General features: G+C 70.7%; 1 protein-coding gene across 1 annotated transcript; it reads right to left on the minus strand.

The window, feature by feature from the left end:
• Positions 1-210: 210 nt before the first annotated feature.
• LOC121286115 (vegetative cell wall protein gp1-like) lies at positions 211-22729 on the minus strand. Its single transcript, XM_041203104.1, has 4 exons — positions 22722-22729; positions 5575-6512; positions 4405-5332; positions 211-601 (listed from the first exon to the last, which is right to left on the minus strand). The coding sequence occupies exons 1-4, from the start codon at positions 22727-22729 to the stop codon at positions 211-213; spliced, it is 2265 nt and encodes a 754-aa protein (XP_041059038.1).
• Between the last annotated feature and the right edge of the window lie 61 nt (positions 22730-22790).

Consider the following 22790-nt stretch of genomic DNA (forward strand, 5'->3'; position numbering starts at 1 on the left):
GGAGGGTGGGAGGGGCTTCGAGGAGGGGAGGGTGTTCGAAGAGGGGATGGGAGGGGGTGAGGGGAGGGGGAGGGAGGGAGGAAGGGGGAGGGGAGAGTCTGGGGTTTTGAGAGGAGGGGAGGGGGTTCGAGGAGGGGAGGGGGATCGAGAGGCGAGGAAAGGTGGTTCGAGAGGCAAGGGGAGGGGGTTCAAGAGGCAAGGGGAGGGGGTTCAAGAGGCAAGGAGAGGCGGTTCGAGAGGCGAGGGGAGGCGGTTCGAGAGGCGAGGGGAGGCGGTTCGAGAGGCGAGGGGAGGCGGTTCGAGAGGCGAGGGGAGGCGGTTCGAGAGGCGAGGGGAGGCGGTTCGAGAGGCGAGGGGAGGCGGTTCGAGAGGCGAGGGGAGGCGGTTCGAGAGGCGAGGGGAGGCGGTTCGAGAGGCGAGGGGAGGCGGTTCGAGAGGCGAGGGGAGGCGGTTCGAGAGGCGAGGGGAGGCGGTTCGAGAGGCGAGGGGAGGCGGTTCGAGAGGCGAGGGGAGGCGGTTCGAGAGGCGAGGGGAGGCGGTTCGAGAGGCGAGGGGAGGCGGTTCGAGAGGCGAGGGAAGGCGGCTCGAGGAGGGGAGGTGGCTCGAGGAGGGGAGGGGGTTCGAGGAGGGGAGGGGGTTCGAGGAGGGGAGGGGGTTCGAGGAGGGGAGGGGGTTCGAGGAGGGGAGGGGGTTCGAGGAGGGGAGGGGGGTTCGAAGGAGGGGAGGGGGTTCGAAGGAGGGGAGGGGGTTCGAAGGAGGGTTCGAGGGGAGGTGGTTCGAGGGGAGGGGGTGCGAGGGGAGGGGGGTGCGAGGGGAGGGGGTGCGAGGGGAGGGGCTGTGAGGGGAGGGGAGAGGTTTCGAGGGGAGCGAAGGGGAGTGCGTTAGAGGGGAACGGAAGGGAGGGCGTTCAAGGGGATCGGAAGGGAGGGCGTTCAAGGGGAACGGAAGGGAGGGCGTTCAAGGGGAACGGAAGGGAGGGCGTTCAAGGGGAACGGAAGGGAGGGGGTTCAAGGGGAACGGAAGGGAGGGGGTTCGAGGGGAGGGGGATCAAGAGGAGGGGGATCGAGGGGAGGGGGATCGAGGGGAGGGGGATCGAGGGGAGGGGGTTCGAGGGGAGGGGGTTCGAGGGGAGGGGGTTCGAGGGGAGGGGGTTCGAGGGGAGGGGGTTCGAGGGGAGGGGGTTCGAGGGGAGGGGGTTCGAGGGGAGGGGGTTCGAGGGGATGGTGTTCGAGGGGATGGTGTTCGAGGTGGATGGTGTTCAAGGGGAGGAGGGTGTTCAAGGGGAGGAGGGTGTTCAAGGGGAGGAGGGTATTCAAGGGGAGGAGGGTATTCAAGGGGAGGAAGGTGTTCAAGGGGAGGAAGGTGTTCAAGGGGAGGAAGGTGTTCAAGGGGAGGAGGGTATTCAAGGGGAGGAGGGTATTCAAGGGGAGGAGCGGTTTCGAGGACGGGAGGGGGTTCGAGGACGGGAGGGGGTTCGAGGACGGGAGGGGGTTCGAGGACGGGAGGGGGTTCGAGGACGGGAGGGGGTTCGAGGAGGGGAGGGGGTTCGAGGAGGGGAGGGGGTTCGAGGAGGGGAGGGGGTTCGAAGAGGGGAGGGGGTTCGAGGAGGGGAGGGGGTTCGAGGAGGGGAGAGGGTTCGAGGAGGGGAGGGGGTTCGAGGAGGGGAGGGGGTTCGAGGAGGGGAGGGGGTTCGAGGAGGGGAGGGGGTTCGAGGAGGGGAGGGGGTTCGAGGAGGGGATGGGAGGGGTGAGGGGAGGAGGGAGGGAGGGAGGAAGGGGGAGGGGAGAGTGAGGGGTTTTGAAGAGGGGAGGGGAGGAGGTTTGAGGAGGGGAGGAGAGGGGGTTCGAGAGACGAGGGAAGGTGGTTCGAGAGGCAAGGGGAGGGGGTTCGAGAGGCAAGGGGAGGGGGTTCGAGAGGCAAGGGGAGGGGGTTCGAGAGGCAAGGGGAGGGGGTTCGAGAGGCAAGGGGAGGGGGTTCGAGAGGCAAGGGGAGGGGGTTCGAGAGGCAAGGGGAGGGGGTTCGAGAGGCAAGGGGAGGGGGTTCGAGAGGCAAGGGGAGGGGGGTTCGAGGGGTAAGGGGAGGGGGTTCGAGGAGGGGAGGGGGTGAGTGATTCGATGAGGGGAGGGGGTGAGGGGAGCGAGGAAGGGAGGGGCTGAGGGGAGCGAGGAGGGGAGGGGCTGAGGGGAGCGAGGAGGGGAGGGGCTGAGGGGAGCAAGGAGGGGAGGGGCTGAGGGGAGCGAGGAGGGGAGGGGCTGAGGGGAGCGAGGAGGGGAGGGGCTGAGGGGAGCGAGGAGGGGAGGGGCTGAGGGGAGCGAGGAGGGGAGGGGCTGAGGGGAGCGAGGAGGGGAGGGGCTGAGGGGAGCGAGGAGGGGAGGGGCTGAGGGGAGCGAGGAGGGGAGGGGCTGAGGGGGAGCGAGGAGGGGAGGGGCTGAGGGGAGCAAGGAGGGGAGGGGCTGAGGGGAGCGAGGAGGGGAGGGGCTGAGGGGAGCGAGGAGGGGAGGGGCTGAGGGGAGCGAGGAGGGGAGGGGCTGAGGGGAGCGAGGAGGGGAGGGGCTGAGGGGAGCGAGGAGGGGAGGGGCTGAGGGGAGCGAGGAGGGGAGGGGCTGAGGGGAGCGAGGAGGGGAGGGGCTGAGGGGAGCGAGGAGGGGAGGGGCTGAGGGGAGCGAGGAGGGGAGGGGCTGAGGGGAGCGAGGAGGGGAGGGGCTGAGGGGAGCGAGGAGGGGAGGGGCTGAGGGGAGCGAGGAGGGGAGGGGCTGAGGGGAGCGAGGAGGGGAGGGGCTGAGGGGAGCGAGGAGGGGAGGAGGAGGTGGAGGGGGCGAGGGAGGGAGAGGAGGGAGTAAGGGGAGGGGAGATGGAGGGGGGAGGGAGTGAGGGGGTTCGAGAGGCGAGGGGAGGGGGTTCGAGAGATGAGGGGAGGTGGTTCGAGGGGCGAGGGGAGGGTGTTCGAGGAGGGGAGGGGATTCGAGGAGGGGAGGTTGTGAGGGGAGCGAGGAGGGGAGGGTGTGAGGGGAGCGAGGAGGGGAGGGTGTGAGGGGAGCGAGGAGGGGAGGGGGTGAGGGGAGCGAGGAGGGGAGGGGGTGAGGGGAGCGAGGAGGGGAGGGGGTGAGGGGAGCGAGGAGGGGAGGGGGTGAGGGGAGCGAGGAGGGGAGGGGGTGAGGGGAGCGAGGAGGGGAGGGGGTGAGGGGAGCGAGGAGGGGAGGGGGTGAGGGGAGCGAGGAGGGGAGGGGGTGAGGGGAGCGAGGAGGGGAGGGCGTGAGGGGAGCGAGGAGGGGAGGGGGGTGAGGGGAGCGATGAGGGGAGGGGGTGAGGGGAGCGAGGAGGGGAGGGGGTGAGGGGAGCGAGGAGGGGAGGGGGTTCGAGGAGGGGAGGGGGTTCGAGGAGGGGAGGGGGTTCGAGGAGGGGAGGGGTTCGAGGAGGGGAGGGGTTCGAGGAGGGGAGGGGGTTCGAGGAGGGGAGGGGGTTCGAGGAGGGGAGGGGGTTCGAGGAGGGGAGGGGGTTCGAGGAGGGGAGGGGGTTCGAGGAGGGGTGTGGATTTGAGGAGGGAGGAAACGGCTCTGAGAAGGGAGGGAGGGGCTTCGAGGAGGGGAGGGTGTTCGAAGAGGGGATGGGAGGGGGTGAGGGGAGGAGGGAGGGAGGGAGGAAGGGGGAGGGGAGAGTGTGGGGTTTTGAAGAGGGGAGGGGAGGAGGTTTGAGGAGGGGAGGAGAGGGGGTTCGAGAGACGAGGGAAGGTGGTTCGAGAGGCAAGGGGAGGGGGTTCGAGAGGCAAGGGGATGGGGGTTCGAGAGGCAAGGGGAGGGGGTTCGAGAGGCAAGGGGAGGGGGTTCGAGAGGCAAGGGGAGGGGGGTTCGAGAGGCAAGGGGAGGGGGTTCGAGAGGCAAGGGGAGGGGGTTCGAGAGGCAAGGGGAGGGGGGTTTGAGGGGTAAGGGGAGGGGGTTCGAGGGGAGGGGGTGAGTGATTCGATGAGGGGAGGGGGTGAGGGGAGCGAGGAGGAGGGGGGTGAGGGGTGCGAGGAGGGGAGGGGCTGAGGGGAGCGAGGAGGGGAGGGGCTGAGGGGAGCGAGGAGGGGAGGGGCTGAGGGGAGCGAGGAGGGGTGGGGCTGAGGGGAGCGAGGAGGGGAGGGGCTGAGGGGAGCGAGGAGGGGAGGGGCTGAGGGGAGCGAGGAGCGGAGGGGCTGAGGGGAGCGAGGAGGGGAGGGGCTGAGGGGAGCGAGGAGGGGAGGGGCTGAGGGGAGCGAGGAGGGGAGGGGGAGGTGGAGGGGTGAGGGAGGGAGAGGAGGGAGTAAGGGGAGGGGAGATGGAGGGGGGAGGGAGTGAGGGGGTTCGAGAAGCGAGGGGACGGGGTTCGAGAGATGAGGGGAGGGTGTTCGAGGGGCGAGGGGAGGGTGTTCGAGAGGCGAGGGGAGGCGGTTCGCGAGGCGAGGGGAGGCGGTTCGCGAGGCGAGGGGGTGGTTCGCGAGGCGAGGAGGTGGTTCGCGAGGCGAGGGGAGGCGGTTCGCGAGGCGAGGGGAGGCGGTTCGCGAGGCGAGGGGAGGTGGTTCGCGAGGCGAGGGGAGGTGGTTCGCGAGGCGAGGGGGTGGTTCGCGAGGCGAGGAGGTGGTTCGCGAGGCGAGGGGAGGTGGTTCGCGAGGCGAGGGGAGGCGGTTCGCGAGGCGAGGGGACGCGGTTCGAGAGGCGAGGGGAGGCGGTTCGAGAGGCGAGGGGAGGCGGTTCGAGAGGCGAGGGGAGGCGGTTCGAGAGGCGAGGGGAGGCGGTTCGAGAGGCGAGGGGAGGCGGTTCGAGAGGCGAGGGGAGGCGGTTCGCGAGGCGAGGGGAGGCGGTTCGCGAGGCGAGGGGGTGGTTCGCGAGGCGAGGAGGTGGTTCGCGAGGCGAGGGGAGGCGGTTCGCGAGGCGAGGGGAGGCGGTTCGCGAGGCGAGGGGAGGCGGTTCGCGAGGCGAGGGGAGGCGGTTCGCGAGGCGAGGGGAGGCGGTTCGCGAGGCGAGGGGAGGCGGTTCGCGAGGCGAGGCGGTTCGCGAGGCGAGGGGAGGCGGTTCGCGAGGCGAGGGGAGGCGGTTCGCGAGGCGAGGGGAGGCGGTTCGAGAGGCGAGGGGAGGCGGTTCGAGAGGCGAGGGGAGGCGGTTCGAGAGGCGAGGGGAGGCGGTTCGAGAGGCGAGGGGAGGCGGTTCGAGAGGCGAGGGGAGGCGGTTCGAGAGGCGAGGGGAGGCGGTTCGAGAGGCGAGGGGAGGCGGTTCGAGAGGCGAGGGGGAGGCGGTTTGAGAGGCGAGGGGAGGCGGTTCGAGAGGCGAGGGGAGGCGGTTCGAGAGGCGAGGGAAGGCGGCTCGAGGAGGGGAGGTGGCTCGAGGAGGGGAGGGGGTTCGAGGAGGGGAGGGGGTTCGAGGAGGGGAGGGGGTTCGAGGAGGGGAGGGGGTTCGAGGAGGGGAGGGGGTTCGAAGGAGGGGAGGGGGTTCGAAGGAGGGTTCGAGGGGAGGTGGTTCGAGGGGAAGGGTGTGAGGGGAGGGGGTGCGAGGGGAGGGGGTGCGAGGGGAGGGGGTGCGAGGGGAGGGGGTTCGAGAGATGAGGGGAGGGTGTTCGAGGGGCGAGGGGAGGCGGTTCGAGAGGCGAGGGGAGGCGGTTCGCGAGGCGAGGGGAGGCGGTTCGCGAGGCGAGGGGGTGGTTCGCGAGGCGAGGAGGTGGTTCGCGAGGCGAGGGGAGGCGGTTCGCGAGGCGAGGGGAGGCGGTTCGCGAGGCGAGGGGAGGTGGTTCGCGAGGCGAGGGGAGGTGGTTCGCGAGGCGAGGGGGTGGTTCGCGAGGCGAGGAGGTGGTTCGCGAGGCGAGGGGAGGTGGTTCGCGAGGCGAGGGGAGGCGGTTCGCGAGGCGAGGGGAGGCGGTTCGCGAGGCGAGGGGAGGCGGTTCGCGAGGCGAGGGGAGGCGGTTCGAGAGGCGAGGGGAGGCGGATCGAGAGGCGAGGGGAGGCGGTTCGAGAGGCGAGGGGAGGCGGTTCGCGAGGCGAGGGGAGGCGGTTCGCGAGGCGAGGGGGTGGTTCGCGAGGCGAGGAGGTGGTTCGCGAGGCGAGGGGAGGCGGTTCGCGAGGCGAGGGGAGGCGGTTCGCGAGGCGAGGGGAGGCGGTTCGCGAGGCGAGGGGAGGCGGTTCGCGAGGCGAGGCGGTTCGCGAGGCGAGGGGAGGCGGTTCGCGAGGCGAGGGGAGGCGGTTCGAGAGGCGAGGGGAGGCGGTTCGAGAGGCGAGGGGAGGCGGTTCGAGAGGCGAGGGGGAGGCGGTTCGAGAGGCGAGGGGAGGCGGTTCGAGAGGCGAGGGGAGGCGGTTCGAGAGGCGAGGGGAGGCGGTTCGAGAGGCGAGGGGAGGCGGTTCGAGAGGCGAGGGGAGGCGGTTCGAGAGGCGAGGGGAGGCGGTTCGAGAGGCGAGGGGAGGCGGTTCGAGAGGCGAGGGGAGGCGGTTCGAGAGGCGAGGGGAGGCGGTTCGAGAGGCGAGGGGAGGCGGTTCGAGAGGCGAGGGGAGGCGGCTCGAGGAGGGGAGGTGGCTCGAGGAGGGGAGGGGGTTCGAGGAGGGGAGGGGGTTCGAGGAGGGGAGGGGGTTCGAGGAGGGGAGGGGGTTCGAGGAGGGGAGGGGGTTCGAGGATGGGAGGGGGTTCGAGGAGGGGAGGGGGTTCGAAGGAGGGGAGGGGGTTCGAAGGAGGGGAGGGGGTTCGAAGGAGGGTTCGAGGGGAGGTGGTTCGAGGGGAAGGGTGTGAGGGGAGGGGGTGCGAGGGGAGGGGGTGCGAGGGGAGGGGGTGCGAGGGGAGGGGGTGTGAGGGGAGGGGAGAGGTTTCGAGGGGAGCGAAGGGGAGTGCGTTAGAGGGGAACGGAAGGGAGGGCGTTCAAGGGGATCGGAAGGGAGGGCGTTCAAGGGGAACGGAAGGGAGGGCGTTCAAGGGGAACGGAAGGGAGGGCGTTCAAGGGGAACGGAAGGGAGGGGGTTCGAGGGGAGGGAAAGGGAGGGGTTTCAAGGGGAGGGGGATCAAGAGGAGGGGGATCGAGGGGAGGGGCATCGAGGGGAGGGGGATCGAGGGGAGGGGGATCGAGGGGAGGGGGTTCGAGGGGAGGGGGTTCGAGGGGAGGGGGTTCGAGGGGAGGGGGTTCGAGGGGAGGGGGTTCGAGGGGAGGGGGTTCGAGGGGAGGGGGTTCGAGGGGATGGTGTTCGAGGGGATGGTGTTCGAGGTGGATGGTGTTCAAGGGGAGGAGGGTGTTCAAGGGGAGGAGGGTGTTCAAGGGGAGGAGGGTATTCAAGGGGAGGAGGGTATTCAAGGGGAGGAAGGTGTTCAAGGGGAGGAAGGTGTTCAAGGGGAGGAAGGTGTTCAAGGGGAGGAAGGTGTTCAAGGGGAGGAGGGTATTCAAGGGGAGGAGCGGTTTCGAGGACGGGAGGGGGTTCGAGGACGGGAGGGGGTTCGAGGACGGGAGGGGGTTCGAGGAGGGGAGGGGGTTCGAGGAGGGGAGGGGGTTCGAGGAGGGGAGGGGGTTCGAGGAGGGGAGGGGGTTCGAGGAGGGGAGGGGGTTCGAGGAGGGGATGGGAGGGGTGAGGGGAGGAGGGAGGGAGGGAGGAAGGGGGAGGGGAGAGTGAGGGGTTTTGAAGAGGGGAGGGGAGGAGGTTTGAGGAGGGGAGGAGAGGGGGTTCGAGAGACGAGGGAAGGTGGTTCGAGAGGCAAGGGGAGGGGGTTCGAGAGGCAAGGGGAGGGGGTTCGAGAGGCAAGGGGAGGGGGTTCGAGAGGCAAGGGGAGGGGGTTCGAGAGGCAAGGGGAGGGGGTTCGAGAGGCAAGGGGAGGGGGTTCGAGAGGCAAGGGGAGGGGGGTTCGAGGGGTAAGGGGAGGGGGTTCGAGGAGGGGAGGGGGGTGAGTGATTCGATGAGGGGAGGGGGTGAGGGGAGCGAGGAAGGGAGGGGCTGAGGGGAGCGAGGAGGGGAGGGGCTGAGGGGAGCAAGGAGGGGAGGGGCTGAGGGGAGCGAGGAGGGGAGGGGCTGAGGGGGAGCGAGGAGGGGAGGGGCTGAGGGGGAGCGAGGAGGGGAGGGGCTGAGGGGAGCGAGGAGGGGAGGGGCTGAGGGGAGCGAGGAGGGGAGGGGCTGAGGGGAGCGAGGAGGGGAGGGGCTGAGGGGAGCGAGGAGGGGAGGGGCTGAGGGGAGCGAGGAGGGGAGGGGCTGAGGGGAGCGAGGAGGGGAGGGGCTGAGGGGAGCGAGGAGGGGAGGGGCTGAGGGGAGCGAGGAGGGGAGGGGCTGAGGGGAGCGAGGAGGGGAGGGGCTGAGGGGAGCGAGGAGGGGAGGGGCTGAGGGGAGCGAGGAGGGGAGGGGCTGAGGGGAGCGAGGAGGGGAGGGGCTGAGGGGAGCGAGGAGGGGAGGGGCTGAGGGGAGCGAGGAGGGGAGGGGCTGAGGGGAGCGAGGAGGGGAGGGGCTGAGGGGAGCGAGGAGGGGAGGGGCTGAGGGGAGCGAGGAGGGGAGGGGCTGAGGGGAGCGAGGAGGGGAGGAGGAGGTGGAGGGGGCGAGGGAGGGAGAGGAGGGAGTAAGGGGAGGGGAGATGGAGGGGGGAGGGAGTGAGGGGGTTCGAGAGGCGAGGGGAGGGGGTTCGAGAGATGAGGGGAGGTGGTTCGAGGGGCGAGGGGAGGGTGTTCGAGGAGGGGAGGGGATTCGAGGAGGGAGGTTGTGAGGGGGAGCGAGGAGGGGAGGGTGTGAGGGGAGCGAGGAGGGGAGGGTGTGAGGGGAGCGAGGAGGGGAGGGGGTGAGGGGAGCGAGGAGGGGAGGGGGTGAGGGGAGCGAGGAGGGGAGGGGGTGAGGGGAGCGAGGAGGGGAGGGGGTGAGGGGAGCGAGGAGGGGAGGGGGTGAGGGGAGCGAGGAGGGAGGGGGGTGAGGGGAGCGAGGAGGGGAGGGGGTGAGGGGAGCGAGGAGGGGAGGGGGTGAGGGGAGCGAGGAGGGGAGGGGGTGAGGGGAGCGAGGAGGGGAGGGGGTGAGGGGAGCGAGGAGGGGAGGGGGTGAGGGGAGCGAGGTGGGGAGGGCGTGAGGGGAGCGAGGAGGGGAGGGGGTGAGGGGAGCGATGAGGGGAGGGGGTGAGGGGAGCGAGGAGGGGAGGGGGTGAGGGGAGCGAGGAGGGGAGGGGGTTCGAGGAGGGGAGGGGGTTCGAGGAGGGGAGGGGTTCGAGGAGGGGAGGGGGTTCGAGGAGGGGAGGGGGTTCGAGGAGGGGAGGGGGTTCGAGGAGGGGAGGGGGTTCGAGGAGGGGTGTGGATTTGAGGAGGGAGGAAACGGCTCCGAGAAGGGAGGGAGGGGCTTCGAGGAGGGGAGGGTGTTCGAAGAGGGGATGGGAGGGGGTGAGGGGAGGAGGGAGGGAGGGAGGAAGGGGGAGGGGGAGAGTGTGGGGTTTTGAAGAGGGGAGGGGAGGAGGTTTGAGGAGGGGAGGAGAGGGGGTTCGAGAGACGAGGGAAGGTGGTTCGAGAGGCAAGGGGAGGGGGTTCGAGAGGCAAGGGGAGGGGGTTCGAGAGGCAAGGGGAGGGGGTTCGAGAGGCAAGGGGAGGGGGTTCGAGAGGCAAGGGGAGGGGGTTCGAGAGGCAAGGGGAGGGGGTTCGAGAGGCAAGGGGAGGGGGTTCGAGAGGCAAGGGGAGGGGGTTCGAGAGGCAAGGGGAGGGGGGTTCGAGAGGCAAGGGGAGGGGGTTCGAGAGGCAAGGGGAGGGGGGTTTGAGAGGCAAGGGGAGGGGGGTTCGAGGGGTAAGGGGAGGGGGTTCGAGGAGGGGAGGGGGTGAGTGATTCGATGAGGGGAGGGGGTGAGGGGAGCGAGGAGGAGAGGGGGTGAGGGGTGCGAGGAGGGGAGGGGCTGAGGGGAGCGAGGAGGGGAGGGGCTGAGGGGAGCGAGGAGGGGAGGGGCTGAGGGGAGCGAGGAGGGGTGGGGCTGAGGGGAGCGAGGAGGGGAGGGGCTGAGGGGAGCGAGGAGGGGAGGGGCTGAGGGGAGCGAGGAGGGGAGGGGCTGAGGGGAGCGAGGAGGGGAGGGGCTGAGGGGAGCGAGGAGGGGAGGGGCTGAGGGGAGCGAGGAGGGGAGGGGGAGGTGGAGGGGGTGAGGGAGGGAGAGGAGGGAGTAAGGGGAGGGGAGATGGAGGGGGGAGGGAGTGAGGGGGTTCGAGAGGCGACGGGAGGGGGTTCGAGAGATGAGGGGAGGGTGTTCGAGGAGGGGATTCGAGGAGGGGAGGGGGTGAGGGGAGCGAGGAGGGGAGGGGGTGAGGGGAGCGAGGAGGGGAGGGGGTGAGGGGAGCGAGGAGGGGAGGGGGTGAGGGGAGCGAGGAGGGGAGGGGGTGAGGGGAGCGAGGAGGGGAGGGGGTGAGGGGAACGAGGAGGGGAGGGGGTGAGGGGAGCGAGGAGGGGAGGGGGTGAGGGGAGCGAGGAGGGGAGGGGGTGAGGGGAGCGAGGGGGGGAGGGCGTTCGAGGGGAGCGGCGGGGAGGGCGTTCGAGGGGAACGGAGGGGAGGGCGTTCGAGGGGAACGGAGGGGAGGGCGTTCGAGGGGAACGGAGGGGAGGGCGTTCGAGGGGAACGGAGGGGAGGGCGTTCGAGGGGAACGGAGGGGAGGGCGTTCGAGGGGAACGGAGGGGAGGGCGTTCCAGGGGAACGGAGGGGACGGGGTTCGAGGGGAGGGGACGGGGTTCGAGGGGAGGGGACGGGGTTCGAGGAGAGGGGAGGGGGTGCGAGGAGGGGAGGGGAGAGAGTTCGAGGAGGGGAGGAGAGGAGGTTCGGGGAGGGGAGGGGGTGCGAGGGGAGGGGTTGCGAGGGGAGGGGGTGCGAGGGGAGGGGGAGCGAGGGGAGGGGGTGCGAGGGGAGGGGGTGCGAGGGGAGGGGGTGCGAGGGGAGGGGGTGCGAGGGGAGGGGGTGCGAGGGGAGGGGTGCGAGGGAGGGGGTGCGAGGGGAGGGGGTGCGAGGGGAGTGGAGAGGTTTCGAGGGGAGCGGAGGGGAGGGCGTTCGAGGGGAGCGGAGGGGGAGGGCGTTCGAGGGGAACGGAGGGGAGGGCGTTCGAGGGGACGGAGGGGAGGGCGTTCGAGGGGAACGGAGGGGAGGGCGTTCGAGGGGAACGGAGGGGAGGGCGTTCGAGGGGAACGGAGGGGAGGGCGTTCGAGGGGAACGGAGGGGAGGGCGTTCGAGGGGAACGGAGGGGAGGGCGTTCGAGGGGAACGGAGGGGGAGGGCGTTCGAGGGGAACGGAGGGGAGGGCGTTCGACGGGAACGGAGGGGAGGGCGTTCGACGGGATCGGAGGGGAGGGCGTTCGACGGGAACGGAGGGGAGGGCGTTCGAGGGGAACGGAGGGGAGGGCGTTCGAGGGGAACGGAGCGGAGGGCGTTCGACGGGAACGGAGGGGAGGGCGTTCGACGGGAACGGAGGGGAGGGCGTTCGAGGGGAACGGAGGGGAGGGCGTTCGAGGGGAATGGAGGGGAGGGTGTTCAAGGGGAGGCGACGGGGTTCGAGGGGACGGGATGGGGTTCGAGGGGAGGGGAGGGGGTGCGAGGAGGGGAGGGGAGAGGGTTCGAGGAGGGGAGGAGAGGAGGTTCGGGGAGGGGAGAGGGTGCGAGGGGAGGGGAGCGGGTGAGAGGGGAGGGGCTGTGAGGGGAGGGGCTGCGAGGGGAGGGGTTGCGAGGGGAGGGGGTGCGAGGGGAGGGGGTGCGAGGGGAGGGGGTGCGAGGGGAGGGGGTGCGAGGGGAGGGGGTGCGAGGGGAGGGGGTGCGAGGGGAGGGGGTGCGAGGGGAGGGGGTGCGAGGGGAGGGGGTGCGAGGGGTGGGGGTGCGAGGGGTGGGGGTGCGAGGGGTGGGGGTGCGAGGGGAGGGGGTGCGAGGGGAGGGGGTGCGAGGGGAGGGGGTGCGAGGGGAGGGGGTGCGAGGGGAGGGGGTGCGAGGGGAGGGGGTGCGAGGGGAGTGGAGAGGTTTCGAGGGGAGCGAAGGGGAGGGCGTTCGAGGGGAACGGAGGGGTGGGCGTTCGAGGGGAACGGAGGGGAGGGCGTTCGAGGGGAACGGAGGGGAGGGCGTTCGAGGGGAACGGAGGAGAGGGCATTTGAGGGGAATGGAGGGGAGGGCGTTCGAGGGGAACGGAGGGGAGGGCGTTCGAGGGAGCGCGTTCGAGGGGAATAGAGGGGAGGGCGTTTGAGGGGAACGGAGGGGAGGGCGTTCGAGGGGAATGGAGGGGAGGGCGTTCGAGGGGAACAGAGGGGAGGGTGTTCGAGGTGAGGGGAGGGGGTTTGAGTTGAGGGGAGGGGTTTCGAGGGGGAACGAGGGGAGAGGAGGGTGTTCGAGGGGGATCGATGGAAGGCGAGGGGGTTCGAGGGGAGGGGAGCTGTTTTGAGGGGAGGGGAGGTGGTTCGAGGGGAGGGGAGGTGATTCGAGGGGAGGGGAGGTGGTTCGAGGGGAGGGGAGGTGGTTCGAGGGGAGGGGAGGCGGTTCGAGGGGAGGGGAGGCGGTTCGAGGGGAGGGGAGGCGGTTCGAGGGGAGGAGGGTGTTCGAGGAGGGAGTTCGAGGAGGGGAGGGAGTTCGAGGAGAGGAGAGGGTTCGAGGAGAGGAGAGGGTTCAAGGAGGGGAGAGGGTTTGAGGAGGGGAGAGGGTTTGAGAAGGGGAGAGGGTTCAAGGAGGGAGGGAGGGGCTTTGAGGAGGGGAGGGTGTTCGAAAAGGGGATGGAAGGGTGTGAGGGGAGGGGGGAGGGAGGGAGGAAGGGGAGGGGAGCGTCTGGGGCTTTGAGGAGGGGAGGGGAGGGGGTTCGATGAGGGGAGGGGAGAGGGTTCAAGAGGCGAGGGGAGGTGGTTCGAGAGGCAAGGGGAGGGGGTTCGAGAGGCAAGGGGAGGGGGTTCGAGAGGCAAGGGGAGGGGGTTCGAGAGGCAAGGGGAGGGGGTTCGAGAGGCAAGGGGAGGAGGTTCGAGAGGCAAGGGGAGGGGGTTCGAGAGGCAAGGGGAGGGGGTTCGAGAGGCAAGGGGAGGGGGTTCGAGAGGCAAGGGGAGGGGGTTCGAGAGGCAAGGGGAGGGGGTTTGAGAGGCAAGGGGAGGGGGTTCGAGAGGCAAGGGGAGGGGGTTCGAGGATGGGAGGGGAGGGGGTTCGAGGATGGGAGGGGGTTCGAGGAGGGGAGGGGGTGAGTCGTTCGATGACGGAGGGGGTGAGGGGAACGAGGAGGGGTGGGGGTGATGGGAGGGAGGGGGGAGGGGGTGAGGGGAGCGAGGAGGGGAGGGGGTGAGGGGAGCGAGGAGGGGAGGGGGTGAGGGGAGCGAGGAGGGGAGGGGGTGAGGGGAGCGAGGAGGGGAGGGGGTGAGGGGAGCGAGGAGGGGAGGGGGTGAGGGGAGCGAGGAGGGGAGGGGGTGAGGGGAGCAAGGAGGGGAGCGTGAGGTGGAGGGGAGGGGGTGAGGGAGGGAGTAAGGGGAGGGGAGATGAAGGGGAGGGAGGGAGTGAGGGGGTTCGAGGAGGCGAGGAGAGGGGGTTCGAGAGACGAAGGAAGGTGGTTCGAGAGGCGAGGGGGTTCGAGGAGGGGGGGTTGGGGGGAAAGAGAGGAGAGAGTGTGAGGGAGCGAGGAGGGGAGGGTGTGAGGGAGTGAGGAGGGGAGGGTGTGAGGGGAGCGAGAAGGGGAGGGGGTGAGGGAAGCGAGGAGGGGAGGGGGTGAGGGGAGCGAGGAGGCGGGTGAGGGGAGCGAGGAGGGGAGGGGGTGAGGGGAGCGAGGAGGGGAGGGGGTGAGGGGAGCAAGGAGCGGAGGGTGTGAGGGGAGCGAGGAGGGGAGGGGGTGAGGGGAGAGAGGAAGGGAGGGTGTGAGGGGAGCGAGGAGGGGAGGGGGTGAGGGGAGCGAGGAGGGGAGGTGGTGAGGGGAGCGAGGAGGCGAGGGGGTGAGGGGAGCGAGGAGGGGAGGGTTGAGGGGAGAGGTTGAGGGAGGGAGGGGGTGAGGGGAACAAGGAGGTGAGGGGTGCGAGGAGGGGAGGGGGTGAGGGGAGGGGGTGAGGGGAGTTGGTGCGAGGGGAGGGGGTGCGAGGGGAGGGGGGTGCGAGGGGAGGGTGTGCGAGGGGAGCGAAGGGGAGTGCATTCGAGGGGAACGGAGGGGAGGGCGTTCGAGGGGAGGGGGAGGGAGGGGGTTCGAGGGGAGGGGGTTCGAGGGGGATCGAGGGGAGGGGAGGGGGTTCGAGGGGGATTGAGGGGCGGTGAGGGGGTTCGAGGGGAGGGGGTTCGAGGGGAGGAGGTTCGAGGGGAGGAGGTTCGAGGGGAGGGGAGGGGGTTCGAGGGGAGGGGAGGGGGTTCGAGGGGAGGGGAGGGGGTTCGAGGGGAGGGTGTTTGAGGGGAGGAGGGTGTTCGAGGAGGGGAGGGGGTTCAAGGAGGGGAGGGGGTTCGAGGAGGGGAGGGGGTTCGAGGAGGTGGATTGAGAAAGGGGAGGGAATGGGGTTCGAGGAGGGGAGTGGGGGTTCGAGGAGGGGAGTGGAGGCGGTTCGAGGAGGGGAGGGGAGGCGGTTCGAGGAGGGGAGGGGAGGCGGTTCGGGGAGGGGAGGCGGTTCGAGGAGGGGAGGGGAGGCGGTTCGAGGAGGGGAGGGGAGGCGGTTCGAGGAGGGGAGGGAGGCGGATCAAAGAGGGGAGGGGAGGCGGTTCGAGGAGGGGAGGGGAGGCGTTTGAGGGGAGCGGAGGTGAGGGCGTTCGAGGGGAGCGGAGGGGAGGGCGTTCGAGGGGAGCGGAGGGGAGGGCGTTCGAGGGGAGCGGAGGAGAAGGCGTTCGAGGGGAACGGAGGAGAAGGCGTTCGAGGGGAACGGAGGGGAGGGCATTTGAGGGGAATGGAGGGGAGGGCGTTCGAGGGGAACGGAAGGGAGGGCGTTCGAGGGGAATGGAGGGGAGGGTGTTCGAGGGGAATGGATGGGAGGGCGTTCGAGGTGAGGGGAGGGCATTCGAGGTGAGGGGAGGGGGTTTTCGAGGGGGAACGAGGGGAGAGGAGGGTGTTCGAGGGGGATCGTGGGAAGGCGAGGGGGTTCGAGGGGAGGGGAGGTGGTTCGAGGGGAGGGGAGGCGGTTCGAGGGGAGGGGAGGCGGTTCGAGGGGAGGGGAGGCGGTTCGAGGGGAGGGGAGGCGGTTCGAGGGGAGGGGAGGCGGTTCGAGGGGAGGGGAGGCGGTTCGAGGGGAGGGGAGGCGGTTCGAGGGGAGGGGAGGCGGTTCGAGGGGAGGGGAGGAGGGTGTTCGAGGAGGGTGTTCGAGGAGGGTGTTCGAGGAGGGGAGGGATTTCGAGGAGGGGAGAGGGTTCGAGGAGGAGAGAGGGTTCGAGGAGGGGAGAGGGTTCGAGGAGGGGAGAGGGTTCGAGAAGGGGAGAGGGTTCGAGAAGGGGAGAGGGTTCGAGAAGGGGAGAGGGTTCGAGGAGGGGAGAGGGTTCGAGGAGGGGAGAGGGTTCGAGGAGGGGAGAGGGTTCGAGGAGGGAGGGAGGGGCTTCGAGGACGGAGGGAGGGGCTTCGAGGAGGGAGGGAGGGGCTTCGAGGAGGGGAGGGTGTTCGAAAAGGAGATGGAAGGGTGTGAGGGGAGGGGGGAGGGAGGGAGGAAGGGGAGGGGAGAGTCTGGGGTTTTGAGGAGGGGAGGGGTACGATGAGGGGAGGGGAGAGGGTTCGAGAGGCGAGGGAAGGTGGTTCGAGAGGCAAGGGGAGGGGGTTCGAGAGGCAAGGGGAGGGGGTTCGAGAGGCAAGGGGAGGGGGTTCGAGAGGCAAGGGGAGGGGGTTCGAGAGGCAAGGGGAGGGGGTTCGAGAGGCAAGGGGAGGGGGTTCGAGAGGCAAGGGGAGGGGGTTCGAGAGGCAAGGGGAGGGGGTTCGAGAGGCAAGGGGAGGGGGTTCGAGAGGCAAGGGGAGGGGGTTCGAGAGGCAAGGGGAGGGGGTTCGAGAGGCAAGGGGAGGGGGTTCGAGAGGCAAGGGGAGGGGGTTCGAGAGGCAAGGGGAGGGGGTTCGAGAGGCAAGGGGAGGGGGTTCGAGAGGCAAGGGGAGGGGGTTCGAGAGGCAAGGGGAGGGGGTTCGAGAGGCAAGGGGAGGGGGTTCGAGAGGCAAGGGGAGGGGGTTCGAGAGGCAAGGGGAGGGGGTTCGAGAGGCAAGGGGAGGGGGTTCGAGAGGCAAGGGGAGGGGGTTCGAGAGGCAAGGGGAGGGGGTTCGAGAGGCAAGGGGAGGGGGTTCGAGAGGCAAGGGGAGGGGGTTCGAGAGGCAAGGGGAGGGGGTTCGAGAGGCAAGGGGAGGGGGTTCGAGAGGCAAGGGGAGGGGGTTCGAGAGGCAAGGGGAGGGGGTTCGAGAGGCGAGGGGAGGGGGTTCGAGAGGCGAGGGGAGGGGGTTCGAGAGGCGAGGGGAGGGGGTTCGAGCGGCGTGGGGAGGGGGTTCGAGAGGGGAGGGGAGGGGGTTCGAGGAGGGGAGGGGAGGGGGTTCGAGGAGGGGAGGGGAGGGGGTTCGAGGAGGGGAGGCGAGGGCGTTCGAGGAGGGGAGGCGAGGGCGTTCGAGGAGGGGAGGCGAGGGCGTTCGAGGAGGGGAGGCGAGGGCGTTCGAGGAGGGGAGGGGGTTAGGGGAGGGGAGGGGTTTTGAGGGGAGGGGCTTCGAGGGGAGGAGGTGCGAGGGGAGGGGATGCGAGGGGAGGGGATGCGAGGGGAGGGGTTGCGAGGGGAGGGGTTGCGAGGGGAGGGGAGGGTGTGCGAGGGGAGGGGAGGGTGTGCGAGGGGAGGGGAGGGTGTGCGAGGGGAGGGGAGGGTGTGCGAGGGGAGGGGAGGGTGTGCGAGGGGAGGGGAGGGTGTGCGAGGGGAGGGGAGGGTGTGCGAGGGGAGGGGAGGGTGTGCGAGGGGAGGGGAGGGTGTGCGAGGGGAGGGGAGGGTGTGCGAGGGGAGGGGAGGGTGTGCGAGGGGAGGGGAGGGTGTGCGAGGGGAGGGGAGGGTGTGCGAGGGGAGGGGAGGGTGTGCGAGGGGAGGGGAGGGTGTGCGAGGGGAGGGGAGGGTGTGCGAGGGGAGGGGAGGGTGTGCGAGGGGAGGGGAGGGTGTGCGAGGGGAGGGGAGGGTGTGAGAGGGGAGGGGAGGGTGTGAGAGGGGAGGGGAGGGGGTGCGAGTGGAGGGGAGGGGGTGCGAGTGGAGGGGAGGGGGTGCGAGGGGAGGGGAGGGGATACGAGGGGAGGGGGTGCGAGGGGAGGGGGTGCGAGGGGAGGGGGTGCGAGGGGAGGGGGTGCGAGGGGAGGGGGTGCGAGGGGAGGGGGTGCGAGGGGAGGGGGTGCGAGGGGAGGGGGTGCGAGGGGAGGGTGTGCGAAGGGAAAGGGAGGGGGTTCGTGGGGAGGGAAGGGGTTTCGAGGGGAGGTGAGGGCGTTCAAGGGTAACGGAGGGGAGGGGGTTCGAGGGGAGAGGAGGGGGTTCGGGGGGAGAGGAGGGGGTTCGAGGGAAGCGGAGGGGGTTCGATGGGGGGAGGTGTTGCGAGGAGGGGAGGGGGTTCGAGGCGAGGGGGTGCGAGGATAGGCGGTGCGAGGATAGGCGGTGCGAGGATAGGCGGTGCGAGGATAGGCGGTGCGAGGATAGGCGGTGCGAGGGGAGGGGGTGCGAGGGGAGGGGGTGCGAGGGGAGGGGGTGTGAGGGGAGGGGAGGGGTTTCGAGGGGAACGGAGGGGAGGGCGTTGGAGGGGAACGGAGGGGAGGGCGTTGGAGGGGAACGGAGGGGAGGGCGTTCAAGGGGAACGGAGGGGAGGGCGTTCGAGGGGAACGGAGGGGAGGGCGTTCGAGGGGAACGGAGGGGAGGGCGTTCGAGGGGAACGGAGGGGAGGGCGTTCGAGGGGAACGGAGGGGAGGGCGTTCGAGGGGAACGGAGGGGAGGGCGTTCGAGGGGAACGGAGGGGAGGGGGTTTGATGGGAGGGGAAGGGAAGGGGTTTGAGGGGAGCGGGATCGAGGGGTGGTGAGGGGTTTCGAGGGGAGGGGTTTCGAGGGGAGGGGTTTCGAGGGGAGGGGGTTCGAGGGGAGGGGGTTCGAGGGAAGGGGGTTCGAGGGGAGGGGGTTCGAGGGGAGGGGGTTCGAGGGGAGGGGGTTCGAGGGGAGGGGGTTCGAGGGGAGGGGGTTCGAGGGGAGGGGGTTCGAGGGGAGGGGGTTCGAGGAGGGAGGGGGATTCGAGGAGGGAGGGAGGGGCTTCGAGGAGGGAGGGAGGGGCTTCGAGAAGGGAGGGAGGGGCTTCGAGCAGGGGAGGGTGTTCGAAGAGGGGATGGGAGGGGGTGAGGGGAGGGGGTGAGGGGAGGGGGAGGGAGGGAGGAAGGGGAGGGGAGAGTGTGGGGTTTTGGGGAGGGGAGGAGAGGGGGTTCGAGAGGCAAGGGTAGGGGTTCGAGAGGCAAGAGGAGGGGGATCGAGAGGCAAGGGGAGGAGGTTCGAGGAGGCGAGGGGGTTCGAGGAGGGGAGGGGGGAGTGTTTCGATGAGGGGAGGGGGTGAGGGGAGCGAGGAGGGGAGGGGGTGAGGGGAGCAAGGAGGGGAGGGGGTGAGGGGAGCGAGGAGGGGAGGGGTGAGGGGAGCGAGGAGGGGAGGGGGTGAGGGGAGCGAGGAGGGGAGGGGGGTGATGGGACCGAGGAGGGGAGGGGGTGATGGGAGCGAGGAGGGGAGGGGCTGAGGGGAGCGAGGAGGGGAGGGGGTGAGGGGAGCGAGGGGGGGAGGGGATGAGGGGAGCGAGGAGGGGAGGGGGTGAGGGGAGTGAGGAGGGGAGGGTGTGAGTGGAGCGAGGAGGGGAGGGAGTGAGGGGAGCGAGGAGGGGAGGCGTAGGGGAGGGGGTGAGGGAGGGAGGGGAGGGAGTAAGGGGAGGGGAGATGGAGGGGAGTGAGGGAGTGAGGGGGTTCGAGAGGCGAGGGGAGGGTGTTCGAGAGGCGAGGGGAGGGTGTTCGAGGAGGAGAGGGTGTTCGAGGAGGGGAGGGTGTGAGGGGAGCGAGGAGGGGAGGGTGTGAGGGGAGGAGGGGAGGGTGTGAGGGGAGCGAGGAGGGGAGGGTGTGAGGGGAGCGAGTAGGGGAGGGTGTGAGGGGAGCGAGGAGGGGAGGGTGTGAGGGGAGCGAGGAGGGGAGGGTGTGAGGGGAGCGAGGAGGGGAGGGTGTGAGGGGAGCGAGGAGGGGAGGGTGTGAGGGGAGCGAGGAGGGGAGGGTGTGAGGGGAGCGAGGAGGGGAGGGTGTGAGGGAGGGGATGGGAGGGGGTGAGGGGAGGGGGTGAGGGGAGGGGGTGAGGGGAGGGGGAGGGAGGGAGGAAGGGGAGGGGAGAGTGTGGGGTTTTGAGGAGGGGAGGGGAGGAGGTTCGAGGAGGGGAGGAGAGGGGGTTCGAGAGGCAAGGGTAGGGGGTTCGAGAGGCAAGAGAAGGGGGATCAAGAGGCAAGAGGAGGGGGATCAAGAGGCAAGAGGAGGTGGATCGAGAGGCAAGAGGAGGGGGATCGAGAGGCAAGTGGAGGGGGATCGAGAGGCAAGAGGAGGGGGATCGAGAGGCAAGAGGAGGGGGATCGAGAGGCAAGAGGAGGGGGATCGAGAGACAAGAGGAGGGGGATCGAGAGACAAGAGGAGGGGGATCGAGAGGCAAGAGGAGGGGGTTCGAGGAGGGGAGGGAGTTCAAGGAGGGGAGGGGGGAGTGGTTCGATGAGGGGAGGGGGTGAGGGGAGCGAGGAGGGGAGGGGGTGAGGGGAGCGAGGAGGGGAGGGGGTGATGGGACCGAGGAGGGGAGGGGGTGAGGGGAGCGAGGAGGGGAGGGGTGAGGGGAGCGAGGAGGGGAGGGGGTGAGGGGAGCGAGGAGGGGAGGGGGTGAGGGGAGCGAGGAGGGGAGGGGGTGAGGGGAGCGAGGAGGGGAGGGGGAGGTGGAGGGGAGGGGGTGAGGGTGGGAGGGGAGGGAGTAAGGGGGGAGATGGAGGGGAGGGAGGGAGTGAGTGGGTTCGAGAGGCGAGGGGAGGGTGTTCGAGAGGCGAGGGGAGGGTGTTCGAGAGGCGAGGGGAGGGTGTTCGAGGAGGAGAGGGTGTTCGAGGAGGGGAGGGTGTGAGGGGAGTGAGGAGGGGAGGGTGTGAGGGGAGCGAGGGGGGGTGTGAGGGGAGCGAGGGTGTGAGGGCGTGAGGGGAGTGATGAGGGGAGGGTGTGAGGGCAGCGAGGAGGGGAGGTTGTGAGGGGAGCGAGGAGGGGAGGGTGTGAGGGGAGCGAGGAGGGGAGGGCGTGAGGGGAGCGAGGAGGGGAGGGCGTGAGGGGAGCGAGGAGGGGAGGGTGTGAGGGGAGCGAGGAGGGGAGGGTGTGAGGGGAGCGAGGAGGGGAGGGTGTGAGGGGAGCGAGGAGGGGAGGGTGTGAGGGGAGCGAGGAGGGGAGGGTGTGAGGGGAGCAGGGAGGGGAGGGTGTGAGGGGAGCGAGGAAGGGAGGGTGTGAGGGGAGCGTGGAAGGGAGGGTGTGAGGGGAGCAAGCAGGGGAGGGTGTGAGGGGAGCGAGGAGGGGACGGGGTGAGGGGAGCGAGGAGGGGACGGGGTGAGGGGAGCGAGGAGGGGAGGTGGAGGGGAGCGAGGAGGAGAGGGGGTGAGGGGAGCGAGGAGGGGATGGGGTGTGGGAAACGAGGAGGGGAGGGGGAGGTGGAGGGTAGGGGGAGATGGAGGGTAGGGGTGAGGGAGAGAGGGTAGGGAGGGAGGGAGGAGAGGGAGTAAGGGGAGGGGAGATGGTGGGTAGGGAGGGTGTGAGGCGGCTCGAGGAGGTGAGGGGAGGGGGTTTGAGAGATGAGGGAAGGTGGTTCGAGAGGCGAGGGGAGGGGGTTCGAGGAGTGGAGGGGGTTCGAGGAGGGGAGGGGGTTCGAGGAGGGGAGGGTGTGAGAGGAGCAAGGAGCGGAGGGTGTGAGGGGAGCGAGGAGGGGAGGGTGTGAGGGGAGCGAGGAGGGGATGGGGTGAGGGGAGCGAGGAGGGGAGGGGAGGGGGAGGGTGGGGGTTCGAGGAGGGGGTTTGAGGAGGCTAGGGGAGGGAGTTCAAGGGTGATGGAAGGGGGTTCGAGGGGGATGGGGAGGGTGTTTGAGGAGGGGAGAGGGTTTGAGGTGAGGGGAGGGAAAGGGAGGTGATGGGGGTTCGGGGATTTGGTTCGAGGAGGGGTGGGGAGGGAGTTCGAGGAGGGGATGGGGGAGAGGAGGTGGGGATGGGGCGGAGAGGAGTAGTGGATGGTGGGGAGGAGAGGAGGAGGGGATTGGGGGAGGAGAAAAGGAGGGGATGCGGGGAGGAGAAAAGGAGGGGATGGGGGAGGAGAAAAGGAGGGGATGGGGGAGGAGAAAAGGAGGGGATGGGGAGGAGAAAAGGAGGGGATGGGGAGGAGAAAAGGAGGAGATGGGGGGAGAGAGAAGGAGGGGAGGGGGTTTGGGGAGGCGAGGGGGTTCGGGGAGGCGAGGGGAGAGGAGGGGGTTCGGGGAGGCGAGGCGAGGCGAGGCGAGGGGAGGGGAGGCGAGGGGAGGGGAGGCGAGGGGAGGGGAGGCGAGGGGAGGGGAGGCGAGGGGAGGGGAGGGGAGGGGAGGGGGTTCGGGGAGGGGAGGGGAGGGGGTTCGGGGAGGGGAGGGGAGGGGGTTCGGGGAGGGGGTTCGGGGAGGGGAGGGGAGGGGAGGGGAGGGGAGGGGAGGGGAGGGGAGGGGAGGGGAGGGCGTTCGGGGAGGCGAGGCGAGGCGAGGCGAGGGGAGGGGAGGGGGTTCGGGGAGGGGAGGGGGTTCGGGGAGGGGAGGGGGTTCGGGGAGGGGAGGGGGTTCGGGGAGGGGAGGGGGTACGGGGAGGCAAGGGGAGGGGAGGGGGGGTACGGCGAGGCAAGGGGAGGGGAGGGGGTACGGGGAGGCGATGGGAGGGGAGGGGAGGGGGTACGGGGAGGCGATGGGAGGGGGTACGGGGAGGCGATGGGAGGGGAGGGGGTACGGGGAGGCGAGGGGAGGGGAGAGGAGGGGAGGGGGTACGGGGAGGCGAGGGGAGGGAAGGGGTTTTGGGGAGGGGAGGGGGTTCGGGGAGGCGGTTCGGGGAGGGGAGGGAGGGGGTTCGGGGAGGGGAGGCGATGGGAGGGCAGGGGGTTCGGCGAGGTGAAGGGGTTCGTGGGGTAGGGGGTTCGAGGAGGGGAGGGGGTTCGAGGGGAGGGGGAGAATGGGGAGGGCAGGGGGAGGGAGGGGGGAGATGGAGGGGAGGGGAGAGAGGTGATTGGAGGAGGGGTGGGGGTCCGCGGAGGGGAGGGGGTCCGAGAGGTGAGGAGAGGGGGGTTCGAGAGGCAAGGGGAGGGAGTTTGAGGAGTGGAGCGAGGAGAGGAGGGGGTGAGGGGTTTGAGGGGGTGAGGGGTTTGAGGAGGGGAGGGGTGAGGGGTTTGAGGAAGGGAGGGGGTGAGGGGAGTGAGGAGGGGAGGGGAGGTGGAGGGGAGGGGGTGAGGGAGGGAGTAACAGGAGGGAAGATGGAGGGATGGGGGTGAGGGGGTTCGAGGAGGGGAGGGGGTTCAATAGGCGAGGGGAGGGGGTTCAAGAGGCGAGGGGAGGCGATTCGAGGAGGGAAGGGGGTTCGAGGAGGGAAGGGGGTTCGAGGACGGAAGGGTAGGTAGTTCCCGAGGTGAGGAGAGGGGGGGTTCGAGAGGCAAGGGGAGAGAGTTTGAGGAGGGGAGGGGGTGAGGGGAGCGAGGAGGGGAGGGGGAGGTGGAGGGGAGGGGTTTCGAGAGGCGAAGGGGTGAGGGGAGGAGGGAGGGGTTTGAGGAGGCGAGGGGGGGGGAGTTCGAGGAGGGGAAAGGGTTAGGGGAGAGGAGGAGAGGGGGTTCGAGGAGGGTTTTAGGCAGGGAGGGCGAATCGAGGTGGGGCGGGGCCATCGAGCCGGGGATTGAGTTGGGAAGGGGAGATTGAAATGGCACAGAGAGGGGTAGGAGGAGG

Source organism: Carcharodon carcharias, chromosome 13, assembly GCF_017639515.1.
Source record: "Carcharodon carcharias isolate sCarCar2 chromosome 13, sCarCar2.pri, whole genome shotgun sequence".
Classification (NCBI taxonomy): Eukaryota; Metazoa; Chordata; class Chondrichthyes; order Lamniformes; family Lamnidae; genus Carcharodon; species Carcharodon carcharias.